General features: G+C 47.0%; 1 protein-coding gene and 1 long non-coding RNA gene across 3 annotated transcripts in view; one reads left to right on the top strand and one right to left on the bottom strand.

The window, feature by feature from the left end:
• Positions 1-23,189, top strand: part of LOC140398430 (uncharacterized) — a 202,117-nt gene that overhangs the window by 24,317 nt on the left and 154,611 nt on the right. The window lies entirely within an intron of this gene.
• Positions 1-23,189, bottom strand: part of LOC140398427 (anion exchange protein 2-like) — a 131,745-nt gene that overhangs the window by 30,553 nt on the left and 78,003 nt on the right. For both annotated transcript variants that reach the window (XM_072487103.1, XM_072487104.1), the window contains 4 exons: positions 21,792-21,940; positions 20,553-20,747; positions 16,177-16,356; positions 6,746-6,835 (listed from right to left, as the gene is read on the bottom strand). In XM_072487103.1, coding sequence (XP_072343204.1) covers positions 6,746-6,835; positions 16,177-16,356; positions 20,553-20,747; positions 21,792-21,940 — 614 coding nt within the window. The remainder of the gene's footprint in view (positions 1-6,745; positions 6,836-16,176; positions 16,357-20,552; positions 20,748-21,791; positions 21,941-23,189) is intronic.

Genomic DNA, 23,189 nt, shown 5'->3' with positions numbered 1-23,189 from the left:
GCCACGTGTTCAACTGCACTCTCTCCCTATTCCTAGCCTCGCTATCACGTGGCACCGGCAACAAACCAGAGATGCAAACTCTGTCTGTCCTGGCTTTTAACTTCCAGCCTAACTCCCTAAACTTGTTTCTTACCTCCACACCCCTTTTCCTACCTATGTCGTTGGTACCAATGTGCACCACGACTTCTGGCTGCTCGACGTCCCCCTTAAGGAAGACACGATCCGAGACATCCCTGACCCTGGCACCCGGGTGGCAACATACCTTCCGGGAGTCTCGCTCGCGACCACAGAATCTCCTATCTATTCCCCTAACCATTGAATCTCCTACAACTATTGCTTTTCTATTCTCCCACCTTCCCTTCTGAGCCCAAGAGCCAGACTCAGTGCCAGAGACCTGGCCGCTAGGGCCTTCCCCTGGTAGGTCATCCCCCCCAACAGTATCCAAAACGGTATACTTGTTTTGAAGGGGAATAGCCACGAGGGATCCCTGCACTGTCTGCCTGTTTGTTTTTTTCCCCCTGACGGTAACCCAGCTATTCTTGTCCTGTACCTTGGGTGTGGTTACCTCCCTGTAACTCTTCTCAATCACCCCCTCTGCCTCCCGGATGATCCGAAGTTCATCCAGCTTCAGCTCCAGTTCCCTAACACGGTCTTTGAGGAGCTGAAGTTGGGTGCACTTCCCGCAGGTATAGTCAGCGGGGACACCGGTGGTATCCCTCACCACCCACATCCTACAGGAGGAGCATGTAACTGGCCTAGCCTCCATCCCCTCTTACCTGACAGAATATAGCTGCCCTGTGGACTAACTAGATCTCCGCCCTCCGACTCTGCTCCCAGTCAGCTACACTTTCTGTAAACCCCTGGCTCTCTTCTCACTCTTTGCGGAAATGTCGGAAACAAAATGAAAGCAGCACCTTACTCCCTCCTCACCTAACTCCCTCGGTCACCAAACTCTCACTATAGCACTCAAAAAGCACCAAATTCAGCACTCAGTGCAAACAAACCTATTATCATTGAGTTCTTTGTGCTCCACTTTTGGAATCATTTCAAGGTCATTTGAATTATCATTGATTTCTTGGTGCTCCTCTTTTGGAGTCATTTCAGGTTCATTTGAATCATCTGTGATCTCTTTGTGCTCCTTTTCTGGAGTCAAAATCTTCACGATTTCATTTTGTTGTGGGTTGTGGTGCTCCTTTTCTGGAGTCAAAATCTTGAAGATTTCTATTGACGTGGTCTCTCTGGACTCATGGGTGGCTGTCCTCTGATTATTGAGTGCTTCTGTGCAGACGAGCTGAGATATGTCAGTCTCTCTGTGATCCTGCACATCCTGTATGGGAATTGTGATTTCTTCGTCACTTGTCTCACATACAGTGGGTAGACATTCAGTGTCTTCTTCTGGTGGCTCCAATAAGCTTGATAGATCTTCATGGTCTTGTACATGCATGGCGTTCGCTATGGAATGTTTGCTTCCATTTTTGAGTCTGTCACTGAGCTGTCTGTGGAGGCTTGCATCACTCTCTTTGTGGATGCTTGCGTCGCTCTCTTTGTGGAGTCCTTCATCGCTCTCTCTGTGGAGTCCTTCATCGCTCTCTCTGTGGAGTTTGTCATCGCTCTCTCTGTGGAATCTGTCATCGTTCTCTCTGTGGAGTCTGTCATCGCTCTCTTTGTGGAGTCTGTCATCGCTCTCTCTGTGGAGTCTGTCATCGCTCTCTCTGTGGAATCTGTCATCGTTCTCTCTGTGGAGTCTGTCATCGCTCTCTCTGTGGAGTCTGTCATCGCTCTCTCTGTGGAGTCTGTCATCGCTCTCTCTGTGGAGTCTGTCATCGCTCTCTCTGTGGAGTCTGTCATCGCTCTCTCTGTGGAGTCTGTCATTGCTCTCTCTGTGGAGTCTGTTATCGCTCTTTCTGTGGAGTCTGTCATCGCTCTCTTTGTGGAGTCGTGCAGTGTTCTCGCTGTAGACTCGATCTGTGCTCTCTCAATGGAGTCGTCCTGTGCTCTCTGTGTGGCGTCGTCTTCGTCTTGGGTATTGCTGTCATCCAATGTACTGAAGATCTGCCATGGCACCATGGTATTAGATTCATCTACCATCAGAAGAGTCATATTGAGCTTTTCAACCGTGCTGTGATCAGGAACTCCGAATAGCCATGTCTGAGCAGTATTGTGTGTATTGTTCGTTGGACAAATCATCGCTTTCTGTTTCGGAGTTGTGATCGCTCTCTTCATGTTTAATGAACATATCCTCTTGTGTGGAGGCTGGGACCCTTCGTGGTGCGTGGACCACTCTCTGTTTCTTGGCGTCAGGCCGCAGCATAATCTTGCACTCACGAGTCGGAATGTCATATATGCTGAACTGAAGATTCCCCAATCTGAAGAACTCATCGGCGGGGTCTTCACGGTACAACACCTCTAGTTGCGGTTCGGATTTGGTACTGGGGTAGCCACCTCCCAAGATGAAATCTTCGTCTGAGTCATAGTCTACAAGGACCATATCATCTTCGAGGGCGGTGCTAACTGCTTGTTCCAGGGTGTTGTGACAGTTATTTTCAACTGCTGGTGTAAGTTCAGGCATTGTTCTGACTTTTGAGGCAAGAAAATTGGGTTTTGCAGCTTTAAATCTCTTTTTGTTCATTTTCATGCATTTCCCTTTTAAGTGGGTGTGGTCCTGGTCATCTGACGTCATGACGCTCGTGACATCATGCGTAGGACTCGATTGCCCATGCGCACGCTGGGTTTCCTGTACTGTGCGCTCTTTTCGCAACTGAGCATGTGCAGCTCCTTTCTCAAGATGGCTGCCGCTCAGAACTTCCATCAATCCTGCCTCTGCCTCGTGGTAAGTTTTGGCGCCGTTTTTTCCGATTTTCTTTTCTAGACACCGATTCTGTGTTTGTAAAGACTGACAGGATTGATTTTGTTTTTGTTCATAAGCAAGGCATTTTTGTATAGCAGTTTCTAGAGTTAGATGCTTATTTTGTGATAGTTTTTCCCTCAAATTTTTATCAGATAGTCCAGAAATTAATTGATGCATTATCACGGTTTCTCTGAAATCAGGATAATCACAGCCTTGTGGTATTAACTTGAGATGTGTAATAAAAATCAGAGATGGGCCCTCCGTTTCTCTGACAAGAGTTAAATCTTTCCAGCATCGCACCAGCCTGACTGTTACAGCGTTTAGCAAATTTTTTGAGTATACCGTCTACTTTGGTGTTGTCTTCACCTTCTAGGTAATTAAAGCAATTATACATTTCTCTAGCTTCATGCCCTCCTGTTGAGAGTAGTAGGGCTATTTTCGTTGTGTCAGAGGCAGTGCTTAAATCATTAGTTGTGATAAATATTTGGAACAGTTGTTCAAACATCTTCCAGTTATAACTTAAATTACCGATTGTTTCCAGCTGCCATGGAGTTCCAACAAGTTCCATCGAATCAGTTAGTCATCGAGGATCCATTTGCTGCGAAGGCTTCCACAGTCGAGTATCTGGTTTAAGTTTTTCTTCTCTTGCTGGTGTCTAGCTAGCTTTCTGAAATCACTTGTGGTACCATATGTTATTCTCTAAGTCTGAATAAAGATTGTAGACTTCCAGTTAACACAAATACTTTATTCAATGGGTTCATTCTGTTTCCAGAGCTTAACTAGATATAATACTGTCAAGAGGTATGACCAGTGAAGCTAAGGTAAACTGCCTATGCTGAGCTGTCTCTGTGTGCTGCTGCTCCCTAGCCCTGTGCTTCTGAAAGAGGCGGATCCTACCTTGGGCTGGACCCTTTATACCTGTCTCTGATGCCCTCTAGTGATGCTGTGGCTGTTACATCTGTCTGCAGTGACTGTTTTATGTGCAGATGTATGTACAGATGTACAGATCACTACACTAGCTTTCGGAGCACTGCTCCTTCCTCACCTGAGGAAGGAGCAGTGTTCTGAAAGCTAGTGTTAGAAACAAACCTGTTGGACTTTAACCTGGTGTTGTAAGACTTCTTACTGTGCTCACCCCAGTCCAACGCCGGAATCTCCACATCAAATAAAACAGGCAGCAGCAAATCTCTCCTTTCATCCCTTTTCCAGGCTGTATGGAACAGCAGCTTGCAAAGTTCAAAAGCACAGTTCAGGAGCTCACAGGACATACTCACTCTTGGAGTATGAGCTCCCCCAATGAGGAGGAAGGGCATATCATTAGCAATTGCACATGTATAAATAGAGCTGGCCAGTGTGGTACCAGCTAAAGTAGAAAGCAGTGGTGGATTACTGCTGCTGTGTTTATATTATTGTAAATAAAGTTGCTTTCAGTTTGAATCTACAAACTCGTGCTGGATTCTTCGTGGTCCTCACAGTTACCTAATGTCAGAGCATTTGGCCAAAGGTTAGTCAGAATCAAGCCTCAGGACTTCTCAGGTGTATACAGTACATAATACTGCTGGGGTGTAACCGACCAAGAACACACAACTTGGCAACCTAAGAGTATAAAAACAAAATATTACAGATGCCGGAAATGATATCATAAAACGCTGAAGATACTCAGCCGATCTAACAGCGTCTGTGGAGGCAGTACAGAATTTATATTTCAGGCTAGTAACCTTTCCTCAGAATTGGAAAGAATTAGAGATGTAACAGATTTTAAACAAGGACAGACATAGGGAGGGGGTGATGGGGTGGGAGGGGGGAGGGGTGGGGGGGTGGTGGTGGAGGGAGAAAGAACAAAAGGGAGCGCCAGTTATGAAGTGGAATCCTGAGATAAAATGACGACAGGGATAATGATGAGAGACAAAACTAAGTAGTAATGAAACAAGTAAAGAAACAAAATATAGGGCGGCATTCTCGCATTCTGGGGCTTAGTCCCGAGGCGTGGTGGGAACGGGAAATGCTTCCTGTTGTGGAGGCCAGTGGGATAACACACCAAATCATCTGGCCCTGACCTCAGTAATTATGCACCCAGGGATTTTGCGCCATATTCCATGGCGAGGCAGGCCTGATGGCACGTGCTCCACCACCCTATCCGGGCACCATCTTGGAAAGGCGACCAACATGGGGGAGGCGACGGCGCAGTGATGTTGTCACTGGATTAGTAATCCAAAGACCCAGGGTGATACTCTGGGGACCCGGATTCGGATTTGCCATGGCAGATGGTGAAATTTAAACTCAAAGTCTAATGATGATCATGAAACCATTGTCGATTGTTGTAAAAACCCATCTGGTTCACTAATGTCCTTTCGGGAAGGAAATCTGGCATTCCTTCCTGGTCCGGCCTGCATGTGACTCCAGACCCACAGCAATGTGGTTGATTCTTAAATGCCCTTCTTAAATGGCCGAGCAAACCACACAGTTCAAGGGCAATTAGGGGTGGGTAACAAATGCTGGCTCATTGCTGGCCCAGCCTGCAATGCGCACACCCATGAACGAATTTTTAAAAAATAATCTCAGATCCACTAATGAAGAAAGAATGTAGTATACCATAAAATGAAGATGGATCTCTGGGAGCACTCCGAGGCTGGAAGATGGACCTTCTCCAGGACACCAAACATGGAAAATCCACCTGCAGATACTCCCTCACCCCACTGTTTTGGTGCTCTGGGGTGCAGGGTTGCTGACGGCCTCCACCCTGCCCTCTGGAGGCAGCCCCAGGCATTGTTCAGGTGAGTCATAGAATCAAAGAATTTACAGTGCAGCAGGAGGCTATTTGGCCCATCGAGTCTACACCGGCCCTCAAAAGATCTCCCTACTTAAGCCCACACCTCTACCCTATCCCCATAACCCAGTAACCCCACCTAACCTTTGGACACTATGGGCAATTTAGCATTGCCAACCGCACATCTTTGGTCTGTGGGAGGAAGCCGGAGCACCCGGAGGAAACCCATGCAGACACAGGGAGAACTTGCAGACTCCGCATGGACAGTGGCCCAAGCCGGGAATTGAACCCGGGTCCCTGGCGCTGTGAACCAACAGTGCTAACCACTGTGCTACCGCCCCGACATCTGTGCACCATGTTTTCCAAATGTGTTTTTCACCGGCGTGTTTATCTCGCTGGTGCCACGGAGAATTGGACATGGGTGGTCGGGCCTTCATCTGCATCCCATTAGTGGGGTGCAATTGTATTTCACGCCAGCCTACAGCGGGTTTCCCAATCCGCCTTGCGTTTAAAACCTGTAACATCTGTAATTTTTTCCAGCTCAGACCACGTTTGTGGGCCTGAAAGATTGGACGTGGTTTTCCAGTCCTGCCCATTGCAGTGCCTAAGATTCCCACCCTAAGTCAACGGGCCTATTGCTGGTTCGTCAAATCTTCCATCCCACCTGTGATGATTCCCACAGTGGGTGGGACTGGAAAGTCCCATCTATTAATTTTGCTTCTCTCTCAACAAATGATACTAAACCAGCTGGGCATTTCCAGCATTTTTTGCTTTTATTACTATCAGCGAGCACGAGCACCTTTCTAGTTCAGCTAAGATAATTTGGAGCGTTCATATTTGAAAATACTTCGCACCCAGTGAAAGGAACATCAGCTAACTGTCGTAAACCTACTCTTCCCAACCCCATTAATAAGCCAGTATGGTCACTCGCCAATAACAACACGGAGTGCTACAGACCAGCTTACTATCTGGAAGAGGGTCAGCTAGCCTGCCACAGAGGTTAGTTCAGTTTCAATCTCACATTGCCAAACATGTCATCTGGGAGCTAACTTGACGCGAGAGAAATCTTTTTACCTGTGCTGCCAAGGAAGAGAGTCATTATTGACCAGATAGTGAGTGAGCTGACTAACCTGTGTATAGGTGTCTTTAATGAAGAAATCTACCAGCACCATGATGAGAATGGCAATGGGAACACCAAAGTCACCAATCACACGTCGGAGCTAAAAGGAGAAAAGAGGGAATCTTTCACCATAATCAAATGATCAAATGCTGGTTCAGCCACATCCCATGAAAGAACGTTAAAAAGTAAGAGTTATTTATGTGCTGTTGCAGATGGTGTAATGGTGATGGGTGTTGTAATATGCCTTTAAGGAATATCAGCATGACATCACCAGAAAGGAAGTGTGTCATCAGATCCAGTCTTAGTTTCACTTTTACTTTGTGCAAAGCACACACACACAGCTCTGATGTCTTCAAACTTTATACCTATGTTCTTCTGTGCCTAGTCCTATTAAAGGAAGCCACAAATATTAACCCTATCGACAATGAGTAATTGGTGCCTATATAATTATAATAACACAACATGCTGATCAGCATTGGTCAAACAGCCTGGCAGCAACATTAGTACAGGTATGCCATGGTGGATAACCCTTGATCATGCTACATGGCATGAGAAAAATCTCAATGTTTTTGCCTAACCGCATTGAAGTTGCAGCATCGTAGAGTATTGAAAATGCAGCAGATGACTGCAAAGGAGAGCCTTAAAGAAATCAGAGCTGTGTGTATGTGCTCTGCTCAAAGTAAAAGTGAAACTAAGACTGGTTCAAATGATGGACTTCCCTTCTCGTGGTGGCATGTTGAAAATTGCTTAAAACCATATTACAACAGTGGGTGAGGATGGTTACAGAATGAGACAGGTCTTAATTCATTGCATGATAAATTTACACAGTAACAGAGTTCGCTGCCCTGCTACTAGAGCACATGGTTCATCCAATACACAATAGGTCAAATCCATGACTGAGTGAATATAAAGCATTCAGTAAATGCAATGACTACCAATCGTTCCTGAAACTATAGTATACATACACAAGCATTTCTGGTTTGAGTGTCAGCCGTGGTTCAGTTGGTTTAATCTTAATCTTTATTAGTGTCACAATTAGGCTTACATTAACAATGCAATGAAGTTACTGGGAAAACCCCTTAGTGCCAGTTCGCGTACATTAAGAGAGAATTCAGAATATCCAACGCACCTAACTAGCATGTCTTTTGGGACAATGGGAGGAAACTGGAGCGCCTGGAGGAAACCCACGCAGACACAGGGAGACCAAAGCCGGGAATCGAATCGGGTCCCTGATGCCGTGAAGCAACAGTGCTAACCACTGTGCTACCGTGTGTGATAATATGCATAAGGCAAGTTTGTACATAATGTTATGTATGGATCGACCACTAGGTGGCATTGTAAACCCATCATGTGACCTTGTGATCTGGGAGCTGGGAGTAGGTCGTGTTGCAGTAGTTCCACAATAGTTGTTTAGTGTTAGTTGTTTATTATTTAATCTATCCTAGTTATCTAATCACGTAGAAGTTCTACAATACATTATTTTAAATTACATGTTCTGTAGTTCATCATTCATTTCGGCCAGTCTACAGAACTTGACACCGTGTCGCCCCTTACCTTCTCATTCTGAAACACAAGGTTCTCCTGGGCTTAAGTGCCACTCCAGGACTTGAGTATAAAAACCAAGGCTGCCACTGAGGGAGTGCTGCACTATTGGAGGTGTTGTGTTTTGGATGAGATGCTAAACCATGGTTCCATCTGTCTGCTGGGGTGGATATAACAAGTCTTGTTTTGAAGAAGAGCAGATACCAAGAGAAGACACCTCCATTGTGCAGCACTCCCTCAGTGTTAGCCTTGATTTTTATGCTCAAGTCCTGGAGTAGGACTTAATTCCAAAAGCACCTTGAGATTCAGAGTGAGAAAGTTACCAACTGAGCCACGGCCGATATTTAAACCCAAATTGCTTGTCTATGTACATGATAGTTTCAGATAGGATTGGTAGTAATTGCATTTAACAAATGCATTGCATCCTCTCAGTCATGGATTTGACTCATTATGTATTAGATGAACCATGTGCTCCAGTAGCAGGGCAGTGATCTCTGGTGTCTTGGGCCAATATATATCCCCCAAAAACATCACAAAAACAGACTGCCTTGTCATTAGTACATGGCTGTTCGTGGGAGTTTACAGCTCTCTCTCTCTCTCTCTTTCTATCTGTCCTGAATGGGTACTATATAAATTGGGTCTGACAGACTAGATACTTCTGACACTAATAAAATGAAAGTTGTCTAATTCAATCGATGTAATGCAGGAGCCTGATGTAACAGTCTGAGTTAGATCAAAGGAGCTTGGCTTGTCAGGCTGAATTGGTGAGGCCTAAAGAATTGTTTAGGTTAGGAGGAATTGGAGAGTCTGGTCTGGATTGTGTCATAATATACACCAGTATATCATGGTGCCGACACACACTGATGGACACACAGTGGGACCAATCAACACACACAACACCGCAGCCAATCACCAGTGAGAGCACATGCACTATAAAGACAGGGGGCATCAGAGTTCCTGCTCATTCGAGTTGCAGCTAGCTAGGAGGACAGAGCTCACAGCCTGTAACACAGCCATTCACCATGTGCTGAGTGCATTTACTGGTTAGGACAAGGCAAAGGTCTTTAGTTAAAGCTAGTATCATATTAACCCACAGCCTGAGTATGTTTAAACAGTTAATGATTCAATAAAATAGTGTTGCACTATTTCAAGTGTTGGTGACCTGTATGTGATCCAGAACACCCAACACATCATGATACCAGGAGTTGAGGGATATTAGCACTTCTTAGACCTACCTGCAAGTGATCTGCCTTCTGCCAGCATTCCATCATCCTGCAACATCGACAACATCAGCCCGCCGCCGCCGCTCCGCATCACCGGCAACCTCGGGGCCAACTGGAAGATTTTCAAACAGCGCTTCCAGCTCTTCCTCGAAGCCACAGACAGGGAGGGTGCCTCGGATACCAAAAAGATTGCTCTTCTCCTCTCCACAGCCAGGGACAATGCCATCCACATTTTCCACTCTCTCACCTTTGCGGATGATGAAGATAAAACAAAGTTCAAGACGGTCCTCCTCAAGTTCGACACTCACTGCAGCGTAGAGGCGAATGAAAGTTTTGAACGCTACGTGTTCCAGCAGCGTTTGCAGGGAAAGGATGAACCTTTCCAATCCTTTTTAACGCACCTCCTCATCCTTGCGCTGTCTTGCAGCTACGGGCCCACCTCCGACTCCATGATACGCGACCAGATCGTTTTTGGTGTTCAGTCGGACCCCCTACATCAGCAGCTCCTCAAAGTAAAGCAACTCACCCTAGCGACAGCCATCGAGACCTGTGTCTTACATGAAAACGCCACGAGTCGGTATTCCCATATACAAGCGGCTGAAATGGCGCGGCAAGGTCCCCACGAGACGGAATGGGTCCAAGTGATTGAGCACCTCCAAGGCCTCAGCCTGGATGAGGGTGGCCATTTTACGCGCTTTTCGCAGACTCCCGCGCTTGTGCGCACCAAACGAGGGGACGGCGACGTTGAGGAACGTAATGCGCAGGCACGCACCACGCACGACCGCACCACACATGCACGGTTGCGCAGCGAACGTGCTGACGTCACGATGTGCGGCAACTTTGTCTCCGCCCATTTAAAGCGACAATGCCCCGCAAAATCTCGACAATGCCTACGATGTGGCAGACTTGGCCACTGTGCTGCCTTCTGCCGAGCAGCTCAGCCTGCCAATTCATATCGCTTCAGCTAGCCTCGCAGGAATGTTCAGGCAATTCAACCCACGGTCACCGAGTCTGATTCCGACCTCCCACACAGCAGTGACACCGAGGACCCGAAGGTGCCTTTTCGAGTCGGTGTCGTAACGAAAAACCAGCTGTCCCCGAAGCAAAGACACCAGCCGCTGTCGGCATACAGCATCGATCCAGACGATGAGTGGTGTGCCACCCTGACGGTCAACCGGTCCCAAATACGATTCCGCCTGGACACTGGTGCCTCCGCCAATCTCATTGCGCAGTCTGACTTCCAAAGCCTTTGTGTCAAACCAGCCATCCTTCCATCAGCCTGCCAGCTATTGGATTATAATGGCAACGTCATTCCTGCTAACGGCTCGTTCCAACTTGAAGTGACGCACAGGTCACGCAAAGCCATCCTTCCTTTTGAGATCGTGGGCTCCTCGAACGACTCCCTGCTTGGCGCACAGGCATGCAAGCTGTTGAACCTAGTCCAGAGAGTTCACTCTCTCTCTCTTGATGACACGTCTGCCTTCCAGGACGCTGACCTCAGGGCGCAACTCGACGCCATCATCGACCAGCACCGTGACGCCTTCGAAGGCATGGGCACACTCCCATATACTTACAAGATCCTACTCAAACAGATCACCATGCCTGTGGTGCATGCACCTCGCAGGGTCCCAGCACCCCTTAAGGACCGCCTCAAGCAGCAGCTACAGGACCTCCAAGACCAAAGAGTGATCTCCAGAGTTATGGAACCAACCGACTGGGTCAGTTCCATGGTATGTGTAAAAAAGCCTTCCGGCGAGCTGACAATTTGCATTGATCCCAAGGATCTGAATCGCCATATAATGAGGGAGCATTATCCAATTCCCAAGCGCGAAGAGATCACATGCGAGATGGCTTGCGCCAAGCTCTTCACCAAACTCGATGCCTCGAAAGGATTCTGGCAAATCCAGCTCGACAAATCCAGCAGTAAACTATGTACATTTAATACCCTCTTTGGCAGATATTGTTATAACAGGATGCCGTTTGGGATCACGGGTGAGATTTTCCGACCCCCCCCGCCGGGTCGGAGAATCGCCGGGGGCTGGCGTGAATCCCGCCCCCACTGGTTGCCGAATTCTCCGGCACCGGGTATTCGGCGGGGGCGGGAATCGCGCCACGCCGGTTGGCGGGTTCCCCCCCGCGATTCTCCGGCCCGGATGGGCCGAAGTCCCGCTGCTAAAATGCCTGTCCCGCCGGCGTAGATTAAACCACCTACCTTACCGGCAGGACAAGGCGGCATGGGCGGGCTCCGGGGTCCTGGGGGGGGGCAATCTGGCCACGGGGGGTGCCCATACGGTGGCCTGGCCCGCGATCGGGGCCAACCGATTCGCGGGCGGGCCTGTGCCGTGGGGGCACTCTTTTCCTTCCACCTTCGCCACGGTCTCCACCGTGGCAGAGGCGGAAGAGACTCCCTCGGCAGCGCATGCACGGGAATGCCGTCAGCGGCCGCTAACGCTCCCGGGCATGCGCCGCTCGGAGATGTCATTTCCGCGCCAGCTGGCGGGCACCAAAGGCCTTTTCCGCCAGGTGGCGGGGCGGAAATTCATCCGCCGCCGGCCTAGCCCCTTAAGGTTGGGGCTCGGCCCCCCAAGATGCGGAGCATTCCGCACCTTTGGGACGGCGCGATGCCCGACAGATTTGCACCGTTTTGGGCGCCAGTCGGCGGACATAGCGCCGATACCGGAGAATTTCGCCCCACATCTGCTTCAGAAGTGTTCCACAGGATCATAGAGCAAATGATGGAAGGCATTGAAGGTGTTCGCGTCTATGTCGACAACATAATCATTTGGTCCACCACCCCGCAGGAGCATGTCAGTCGCCTCCAGCGCGTGTTCAAACGCATAAGTGAGCAGGGCCTACGCCTCAACAGAGCCAAATGCTCGTTTGGTCAGACGGAACTCAAGTTCCTAGGGGACCACATCTCCCAGCTGGGTGTGTGGCCGGATGTGGACAAGGTGGCTGCTATCACAGCCATGAAAACGCCAGAGGACAAGAAGGCGGTCCTCCGATTTCTGGGCATGGTCAACGTTTTAGGAAAGTTCAGCCCTAACCTCACCTCTCATACCACGGCTCTCAGGAACCTGGTGAGGAAGACGACAGACGTCCAATGGCTTCCTGCCCACGAGCGCGAATGGAGAGAACTCAAAACCAAACTCACCACGGCACGGCTCTCAGCTTTCTTTGATCCAGCGAAAGAGACCAAAATTTCGACCGATGCCAGTCAATCCGGCATTGGGGCAGTGCTCCTGCAACGCGATGTGGCCTCATCATGGGCCACCGTTGTATATGCGTCACGCGCTATGCCCCCCACGGAACAGCGCTACGCGCAGATAGAAAAGGAGTGCCTGGGTCTTCTGACCGGTGTCGTCAAGTTTCACGATTATGTGTACGGCCTTCCCCAATTCAACTTTGAGACCGAACATCGCCCGCTGGTCAATATAATACAGAAAGACTTGAACGACATGACGCCTCACCTCCAGCGTATTCTTCTCAAGCTCCGGCGATACGACTTCCAGCTGGTATACACCCCAGGCAAAGACCTCATCATTGCCGACACTCTCTCCAGGACAGTCAACACTCCGTGTCACCCAACGGGATTTGTCTGCCAGGTTGACGCCCATGTGGCCTTCATGGCCTCCAATCTACCTGCCACGGATGAACGCCTTGTCCAAATTTGCCACGAGATGGCGGCTGACCCTTTGCTACAACGTGTCATGCGCCACCTAACAGACGGGTGGCTCAAGGGCCAATGCCCGCAGTTCTATAACGTCAGAGATGATCTGGCGGTAGTAGATGGTGTTCTCCTGAAACTGGACCGCATTGTCACCCGCATAGCATGCGCCAGCTCGTCTTGGAACAGCTACACGAGGGCTATCTTGGCGTGGAAAAGTGCCACCGCCGGGCCCGAATGGCAGTGTACTGGCCCAGCATCAATGACGACATAGCCAACACAGTGCTCAACTGCCACACTTGTCAGCGCTTCCAGCCGGCCCAACCACGTGAGACCCTAAAGCCCCATGGGTTGGTCACGTCCCCTTGGACCAAGGTGGGTATCGACCTGTTCCACGTGCTGGGCAGGGACTATGTCCTGATTGTAGACTACTTTTCAAACAACCCGGAGGTGGTATGTTTCCACGACATCACATCGTCTGCAGTCATCCATGCCTGTAAGGACACCTTTGCTCGACATGGCATCCCATTCACTATGATGTCGGACAATGGCCCCTGCTTCGCAAGCCAGGAATGGTCCAACTTTGCCAGGAGGTACAACTTTGTGCATGTGACATCCAGTCCCCTGTACCCCCAATCCAACGGCAAAGTGGAGAAGGGAGTCCATATAGTCAAATGGCTCCTCTGCAAGGCTGCCGATGCTGGATCCGATTTCTACCTCGCCTTGCTGGCCTATCGCTCGGCCCCACTGTCCACTGGCCTGTCGCCAGCCCAGCTGCTCATGGGTCCCACACTGAGGACGACGGTGCCGTCCATTCATGTCCCAGACCTCGACCACGTTCTGGTCCTTCAACGAATGCAGCTGTCTCGTGCACAGCACAAGGCGGCTCATGACTCCCGTGCAGCTGAACTCCCTGCTCTGGCTCCAGATGACAACGTCCGCATCCATCTTCCGGACGGTGGCTGGTCTGCAACCGCTGTGGTTCTTCGGCAGGTGGCCCCCCCGCTCGTTCCTGGTTCATCTACCGGATGGCTCCATTCTGCGCCGCAATCGACGTGCCCTTCGTCTCGTTCCGCCTTCACTATGTGATCCTCCACCATTGCCACACCCTCCCGTTGACCCTGACCTGGACTATGCAGAGATTCCGGTCACTCTGCATCCTCCTCACTCTGACGCAGTCCAGCCCGCTCCTCAGCTGGCGGCTCCCGACCCACCCTTGAGGCGGTCAACCAGAATTTGTCGCCCACCTCAGAGACTTAATTTGTGAACTTTGTGGACTTATGGAATTTCTGATTTGTTCTGTTCTTCCGTTTAATCGTTCAAGTGGTTTGTATATAGCGTTCATCTCGTTATTCTTGTGACACACTGTTTTTTCTGCACCAGGCACCATCCCATGTAAATAGCTTAGTTTTCATGTACATAGTCCTGTAAATATTTCGCACACACATAGTCAGGAACATTCACCACACACTATTTATTGCCACGCAGGTACATTTTTTATAAAAGGGGGGATGTCATAATATACTCCAGTATATCATGGTGCAGACACACACACTGATGGACACACAGTGGGACCAGTCAACACACACAACACCGCAGCCAATCACCAGTGAGAGCACACACACTATAAAGGCAGGGGGCATCAGAGTTCCCGCTCATTCGAGTTGCAGCTAGCTGGGCGGACAGAGCTCACAGCCTGTAACACAGACATTCACCATGTGCTGAGTGCATTTACTGGTTAGGTCAAGGCAAAGGTCTTTAGTTAAAGCTAGTATCGTATTAACCCACAGTCTGAGTATGTTTAAACAGTTAATGATTCAATAAAATAGTGTTGCACTATTTCAAGTGTTGGTGACCTGTATGTGATCCAGAACACCCAACACATCAGATTGGAGAGTTAGGTTCACTCAGTGAAGCCTGAAAGGTCAGTTGGGTTTGAAGAATTGAGTTTTTATGGGAGGTCTGAAGCATTTAGATTAGTCAGGTCCGGTAGTCTGGAGGGAATTGGTTGCACGTGAGGTACCAAGGAAAGTAACATATACGGAAGATTTGTTGGTTTGTCCGGCCAAAACAATAACCTTTGTATGCATTTTAACTGCTTCATATGGGAATACTGGGCGACACGGTGGCGCAATGGTCAGCACTGCTGCCTCACATCGCCAGGGACCTAGGTTCGATTCCGGCCTGAGGTCTGTCTGTGTGGAGTTTGCATGTTCTCCCCTTGTCTGCATGAGTTTTCACTGGGTGCTCCAGTTTCCTCCCAGAGTCCAAAGACGTGCAGGTTAGGTGGATTAGAAGAATAGAATCCATACAGCGCAGAAGGAGGCCATTCGGTCTATCAAGACTGCACTGACCCTCTGAAAGAGCATGCTACCCAAGCCCACCCCCTCATCCTATCCCCGTAACCCCATCTAACCTACACATCTTTGGACACCAAAGGGCAATTTTAGCATGGCCAATCCATCTAACCTGCACATCTTTGGACTGTGGGAGGAAATTGGAGCACCGGGAGGAAACCCAGAATTGGCTACGCGTCATTGCCCCTTAATTTGTGTGAGTGTGGCTATGTTTGATGTAGTGTCAAACTATAAACCCTGACGACAGGCAAGCGACCTGACCCAGGAATAATTAGCTGCAGAAATAGACGAAAGGTTGACCTATGCACTCTCAGGGTGGGGAAAGGTTGAGAGAGAGAGATTAATAATAATAATCGCTTATTGTCACAAGTAGGCTTCAATGAAGTTACTGTGAAAAGCCCCTAGTCGCCATATTCCGGCGCCTGTCAGGGAGGCAGTTACAGGAATTGAACCTGCACTCCTGGCCTTGTTATGCATTACAAGCCAGCTGTTTAGCCCATTGTGCTAAATGGAATACACATTTTCCATGTCCATCTGATCGTTCAGACAGACCTTGACCATGCATGTAAATGGAGTTGACTGTAAGCACATTCCTCAGAAACCTATATTCAAGTGGAATTGTGAAAAGTTAATTTTTAGTAGCGTTACTTACTGTTCCTGGAAAGAATTTGCTGGTTTTCAATTTTCTTAAGGAAAAGGCAATAGCGAAGGTCCCGAGCATGAGAACAAGAGACAGCAGAGCAGTGTTGGGCTGCGCTTCATCAGGATTGTTTGTGATTGTGCTATTCTCTGTTTGATTGTAGGCTTTAAGCAAGGGGTGTGCCTTAAAAATCTGTTTGAAAGAACATAGAAATGAGTGGAGAACAAATGCTTGCCATTAAATGTATTTTTTCCCTTTCTGAATGGAAAGTATGACAGCTTTTCAATAATTTCTCTGACCATCCTTTGAGAAAGACAGTGGGAGCCAGTCAGCTGGAGAATGCTGATAATCGTTGCAACTTACCACCTCATCTCTTCAACTGTTGGCCTGCGCTGGCATTAATGGAGGCAATCAAAAACCACCAAGTATTAATTAATCCCCATGTGGTCTACACACCAATTCTATATTCCATTTAGGACAAGACTGCAGGACAGGTGCATCCGTGAAAACCAACCAAATAGTTCTATTATCAGACTTCTTCTGGAATACCTCCAAAGCCCAATGCATTTGAAAAGATGAAAATTGTTCCGTTTGGTGCACTAATCTTTGATAATGAAAAGGTAACTCCCAATTTTAATGTGTACTGAATAGGTGGGGTGGAGGAGGGTGAGAAAACTATAATGACTGTGATAACAAACAGAGAATGCCAGAAAAAACAGAGTCGAGGGCAGTGCAGCGGCGCAGTGGTCAACACTGCTGCCTAATGGCGCCGAGGACCTGAGTTTGATCCTGGCCCGGGTCACTATCCGTGTGGAGTTTGCACATTCTCCCCGTGTCTGAGTGGGTCTCACCCCTACAACCCAAAGATGTGCAGGGTAGGTGGATTGGCAACGCTAGATTGCCCCTTAATTGGGGAGAAAATAGGATTTTAAAAAAAAGAAAAAACTGAGAGAGAGAGTCTGTTCGCTACTAAACTGTAGCTGGGAGAGATTGCAACAAAGGTGCAGCAAACTTAAGAACAAGAGATAGATGACCAGGTGCGGGAGGAGGGTAAGGAGTGTTTTTTGCATGGAGACAAAAATGCTTGGGATTTAAATAAGGGGTTAAGACGGAGGAGAAACATCACAGTCTAAAGTTGTTGAACCCAATGTTGAATGGCAATGTGAGTTCCAGGAGATTTTAACCCCATCTACCTCTTCTCGGTCCAAAATCGGTGTGGAGCCGCAGCTGGTCTCACAAGGAAAGTAATGTAAAGCAAAATGATGTACTTTTTACAGGACAACTTGTGGCGCAATGGTAGTGTCCCTGCTTTTGGACCATAAATTCCAGGTTCAAGTACCATCCTGGAACTTAATGGCTGTGGAAAATGCATTTCAAAATGTGGCCAAACAGGTTGATTATCAGCCTGTAAACCCTTCCAATGTGCCTGATGACAGGAGGTAACAACAGGAATGTTTCCTGTCAGCCATATTGCAGAAAGTCGGACCTAGCAGCACTTTGTCAGTGGACATCCATGGTTGCCAAGACCCTCTTAGGGCATGTTATCTGGAGGAGGATATACTTTTTAAAATCTCTTTCCTTCCTGGCCCTTCTTCATGCCACGTTGGCCCACCAAGAAAGCCAAACTCAAAGTAAAAGTTGGCCCTTGATCATGCCATTGAAGCCAAACCTGCATTTGCGTAAAGCAGGACCCAGCTGGTTTCCAAGAAATGTCCTTCTTACCTACCCTGAAGTGCCTGTTAAAATCATAGCGTATGCGGTTGGTGGGGGCGCATTGCCAGGTGATTGCCATGGGTGATTCGAACTGTTCATTTGACTAGTTACTGCCAGACAGACAAGGTTAAAATCACCCCTCAATATTTTATCAAACATTATTTATTAACAGTGAAAGAAGATAAATTACCCAGAGGATTTTAGGAAGTGCAGGAGGGTACTTAAAAAATAAATTAGGAGAGTGAAGAGGGGGCATGAAAAAACATTGGCAGGCAAAGTAAAGGAAAATCCCAAGGTATTTATCATTATCTTAAGGGCAAGAAGCTAACCAAGGGAAGAGTAGGGCCCATTAGGGACCAAAGTGACAATCTGTGTGGAGCCAAAAGACGATGATGAGATATTAAATTAGTATTTTGCATCTGCGTTCATCATGGAGAAGGGCAATGCATGTATAGAAAGCAGGGAGGTGGGTAGTGATATAATTGAACAGATTAGCATTAAGATAAATTCCCAGGTCCAGGTTAAATGTATTCTAGGCTGCTGTGTTAGGCAAAGGAGGAGGTTGCAGGGGCTCTGATGCTAATTTTTAAATCCTCTCTGGCAACAGGAGAGGTACCAGAGAATTGGAGGACAGCTAATGTGGTATCATTATTCAAGAAGGGAAGTAAGGAAAAAACAGGTAACTTCAGTCCAGTGAGTCTAACATCAGTGGTAAGGAAATTATTGGGAAAAGGGTCAGAATTAATCTCCACTTGGAGAGTCAAGGATTAATCAAGGATAATCAGCATGGCTTTGTCAAGGGGAGATCATGTCTAACAAACCTGACTGAATTTTTCACTGAGGTGACTAGGTGTGGAGATGAGGGGAATGCAGTTGATATAGGCTACATGGACTTCATTAAGGCTTTTGACTAGGTCCCACAAGGAGACTGATCAAGATAGTAAAAGGCCCATTGGATCTAGGGCAATTTGGCAGATTGGATACAAAATTGGCTTAATGACAGGAGCAGTGGGTGATGGTCATAGGTTGCGTTTGTAACTGAAAGCCTGTGTCCAGTGGTGTTCTGCAGGGATCAGTGCCTGCTCCCTTGTTTGCAATATATAATAGTGATCTAGACATTAATTTGGGAGGCATGATCAGTAAGTTTGCAGATGCTACGGAAATTGGTGGTGAGGTAAATAGCCTTAGATTACCAGAATGATCGAGACGGACTGGTCAGATGCACAGAACAGTGGCAAATGGAATTTAACCTTCCAAAGTGTGAGGCGATGCATTTTGGAAAGACTAACACGGCAAGGTAATACAGAATGAATGGTAGGACATTAGGAAGTACAGAGGGACTTTGGGGTACATGTCCAAAGATCCCTGAAGGCAGCAGGAAAGGTAGATAAGGTGGTTAAGAAGACATATGAGATATTTGCCATTATTAACTGAGGCATAAAATGTAAGAACAGAGAGGTTATGATGGAAATGTATAAAACGCACATCAGGCCACAGATAGAATATTGCGTGCCGCACTATCGGAAGGATGTGATTGCACTAGAGAGGGTGCAGAGGAGATTCACCAGGATGTTGCTGGGCTGGAGCAATTCGGCTGAAGAGAGGGTGCCTAGGCTGGGGTTGTTTTCCTTAGAGCAGAGAAGGCTGAGGGGAGACCTATTTGAGGTGCGCAAAATTATGAGGGACATAGATAGGGTGGATAGGAAGAAACCTTTCCCCTTAGTAGAGAGGTCACTAACCAGGGGGCATAGATTTAAGGTAAGGAGCAGGGGATTTAGAGGGATTTTGAGGAAAAACCTTTTTACTCAGAGGATAGTGGGACTCAGGAACTCACTGCCTGAAAAGATGGTAGAGGTGGGAACAGTCACATTATTTAAGATGCATTTAGATGAGCACTTGAAACGCATACAAGGCTACTGACCAAGTGCTGGAAAATGTGCTGAGAATACATAGGTGCTTAATGGTCCACACAGAAACGATGTGCTTTAAACTCTATGACTCCATGAGTATTTTTCACTTCTTGTAATCTTTATTCTTACTTGCTCATGTTTTTATTCTTAATGCACTTATTATTATTAGAATTGCTCAACTCCAGTTCCTTACAGCTGTCACTGTACAACGATCACAAGCCAGTTATGATTTCAGATTCTTGAAGTATTATAAATCATTCCCAAGCAGGTTCACCATCTCTGCCACTTCCCAATCTCCTGATCATTGTTCAGTTTTCTTTCTGCAAATATCCTTGGAATATTGCACCATGACAACATTGTCATATGTTATCAATAGCATGAGTTCAAAAATGTATCCACTCTGCTGCCCATGCCTGGCTTTTTCATTTGGATACAGCCTCATGTCAAGTGTATGTTAGGACTCTAACATAACTACCAATGCTCTGTTAGAATTCCCCAAATACATTCTATCAGTGTCCCTTTCACGGGGCCTCTGGCAGTGTCATTCCAACACATACTATGCCAATCTCATTTTCACACACTCTTGTCAATGCTGCTTGCAAGCTCACTCGCTGTTCCTGTGGCTCTCAGGCAATTATTTTCTGCTTTGGTTTTTCTCTCAGCCTCCCTGTTTGTTAATGCCCACTTCAGACTCATTCTATTAATGTCAAGATTCATTTATCCAGTTGGCCTCCACCTTATATGGTTTAATTTGTTTATACGCACCTTGAACAGCTTGTTGAAGGTCTCATAGATGAAAATGAGGGAGATTAAGATGGAGAAAATTTCCTGCGTGAATCGGGAAATGAACCGAACCAAGAAGCTGCCTTCAAAGGCAACAAGAAGGGTGACAATGATGATCAACCAGAATCCGATCCAAACCCGGCCAGTTAGGTAATCAAAATTAAGTTGGTCACTGAACTAGAAGAGAAGGGTTTTGAGTTCATGATTTCAAATGAATACATTTAGTATTTCAGAGTCACAATTGTTCTTAACACAGGAATTTTGTGATGAAACATTATTCAGTGTAACACAGATACTGTCTAAGAGCTGCAACCTATTAGTACCATTCAGTCAGTTTATGAATTTCTGTAAAGCTGTGCACACCACCCGGCTGGAACTGTCTACATATTTACCGATAAGGTGAAGGCATGACCGTTAAGTTACAGCTGCATAGCCGGCGCTTCATGTGAATAGAGCAACAATAAATACGGCAGATGGCCGATATACGTTGCACCATGTCAGGAGTTCCAAGCATATACACATCCATAGCGTTCATTCATGTGGTTCAGAATTACCGGGCAGCATGGCAGCACAGTGGTTAGCACTATGGTATAACAGTGCCAGGGTCCAAGGTTCGATTCCTGCTTGCGTCACTGTCTGTGCAGAGTCTGCACATTCTCCCCGTGTCTGGGTGGGTTTCCTCCGGGTGCTCCGGTTTCCTCCCACAGTCCAAAGATGTGCAGGTTAGGTGGATTGGCCATGCTAAATTAGGTTAGATGCGGTTGCAGGGTTACGGGGACAGGGCTTAAGTAGGATGCTCTTTCCAAGAGCCGGTGCAGACACGATGGGCTGAATGGCCTCCTTCTGCACTGTAAATTCTATGAGAATAAGGCTCAAGGTTCAGTACTAACAGTTGGAGTTTCTAAAACATACATTCCTGGATTGTGCGTGCAGACACAACACACAGGCAATGGAACCTTTGCACAGGGATATTCTATTTGCAGTCCCAAAGGGCATAGATTATTTTGTCCATCCACATTTCCAATACTGCCAAAGCTACTCAAGCATTTTATCAACATTATCCAATTGAGTCTGTTTGTAAATACTTAATGTGCAAGTTTGGGAAGCAGACAGTGTACAATCCAGTGTCATGCCATTGTGGTTCAGCACAGTTACAACATTTTTACAAACTTTGTGAAAATAGAGGACTAAATTTACAACAAGAAGAGCCTTGAGACTTACACTATAAAAAGCTTCTTCAAACACTAAGAGAGGACCCGAGAAACCCAACACGAGGAGGGGCTGTGCACCAATTAGGCAGAAGATGACTCCTTGAATTGCCGTTGAAACAATCAGCTCAGAAACACCCATTAAACCTTTTGTCTTCTCCTCTGCACACAAAAGTGACAGTAGTTAGGCATAACCACACAGAAAGGGTGGAAATACAGTTAGAATTACATGGCAAGGAATCAACATAAATGTTTGGCGTTGATATTATGCAGAACTGAATTAAATGCCTTTGCTCTACACGCGTAATACTGAGTTCCATTTGCCCTATTTACATTTCAAATGATAACATTTGGGAGACACCCCTGCTTTTTTATTAGAAAGTTCAGCCCTTTCACATTTTAGTTGCTAAGTCTAATTTTAGCATCCTTTATCATAAATCAATTAACTGGAATAAATAATTAATGAAGTCCAATGAGGCCAGCTCAAGAAACAAAGCTAAGGGTTAACATTACTTAATGAGGTCTGTGCCTCTGGGTGGATATAGTTAGGTTCCATGTATCAATTTGTCACTCAGATTGCGATAGTTTCTAGTTGTGTGCTTGTTAAAATTGAGAAACCGAGGGAAAGGGCTAAAGTCCATTATGCAGAGAACCACCAATATGGGGAAAATAAAGTAGAGCGAAGGCTTGGTAAATCAAGAAGCAGCAATTAGATGGTGTCGAGCTTGTTAAAAATAGTCAGAGTGTCGAAGCTAAAGGTAAAGAATAACTTATATAAGCCTTTTCCGTACCTGGAATGAGATAGGGACCTTAGATTAAGCTCCACAGATACGGAAGTGGGATTCAAGTCCTTGACAAGATTTGAACATTATAAAAAGTTGGAGCTTGTTGAGGGGAAAATGGTGAAAGAAAAGATAAAATCAAGCTTCTGAGAAGGATAAGATGGTGTTGTCGTATCATTTGAGATTTGAATTATTCTACGTGGGTGTAGTCTGTGTCACTCTGCAATGGGACAGTAATTTTACTATTTGGAGACGTTTAATGATGCTATATATTGCATTCAATTCTGTCTTGTTTTCTATATAATATATATAGGGTGCGATTTTACAGAAACATTTTGAAGTGTCATTTTGGGCGCGTTTGGCGGGTTGTTTCTTGACAGCCGCATCGGTGAGATCGCGGCCCATATTCAACGGCACTCTGCCAAAAATGAGCCCCCACGAGCTTCTTGCTATCTCTAATTCCCTCACTGTTTGATTCGCCTGACTCGTGCCTGAGCTTCTTGCTGCTAACGAGGGGGAGCTGCTTTTAAATGCTCCCTCACCACTCACTCCCAGTCAACAACAAGCATGGTAGTGTGTGGACCTGCTCCTCATTTTGGCGATGCTAACCTGGCCAGGCTTCTCAACGC

This window comes from Scyliorhinus torazame, chromosome 21 (genome assembly GCF_047496885.1).
Source record: "Scyliorhinus torazame isolate Kashiwa2021f chromosome 21, sScyTor2.1, whole genome shotgun sequence".
Lineage (NCBI taxonomy): Eukaryota > Metazoa > Chordata > Chondrichthyes > Carcharhiniformes > Scyliorhinidae > Scyliorhinus > Scyliorhinus torazame.
The sequence above is the reverse complement of the archived record's forward strand: the minus strand, read 5'-3'. Positions and strand labels throughout refer to the sequence as shown.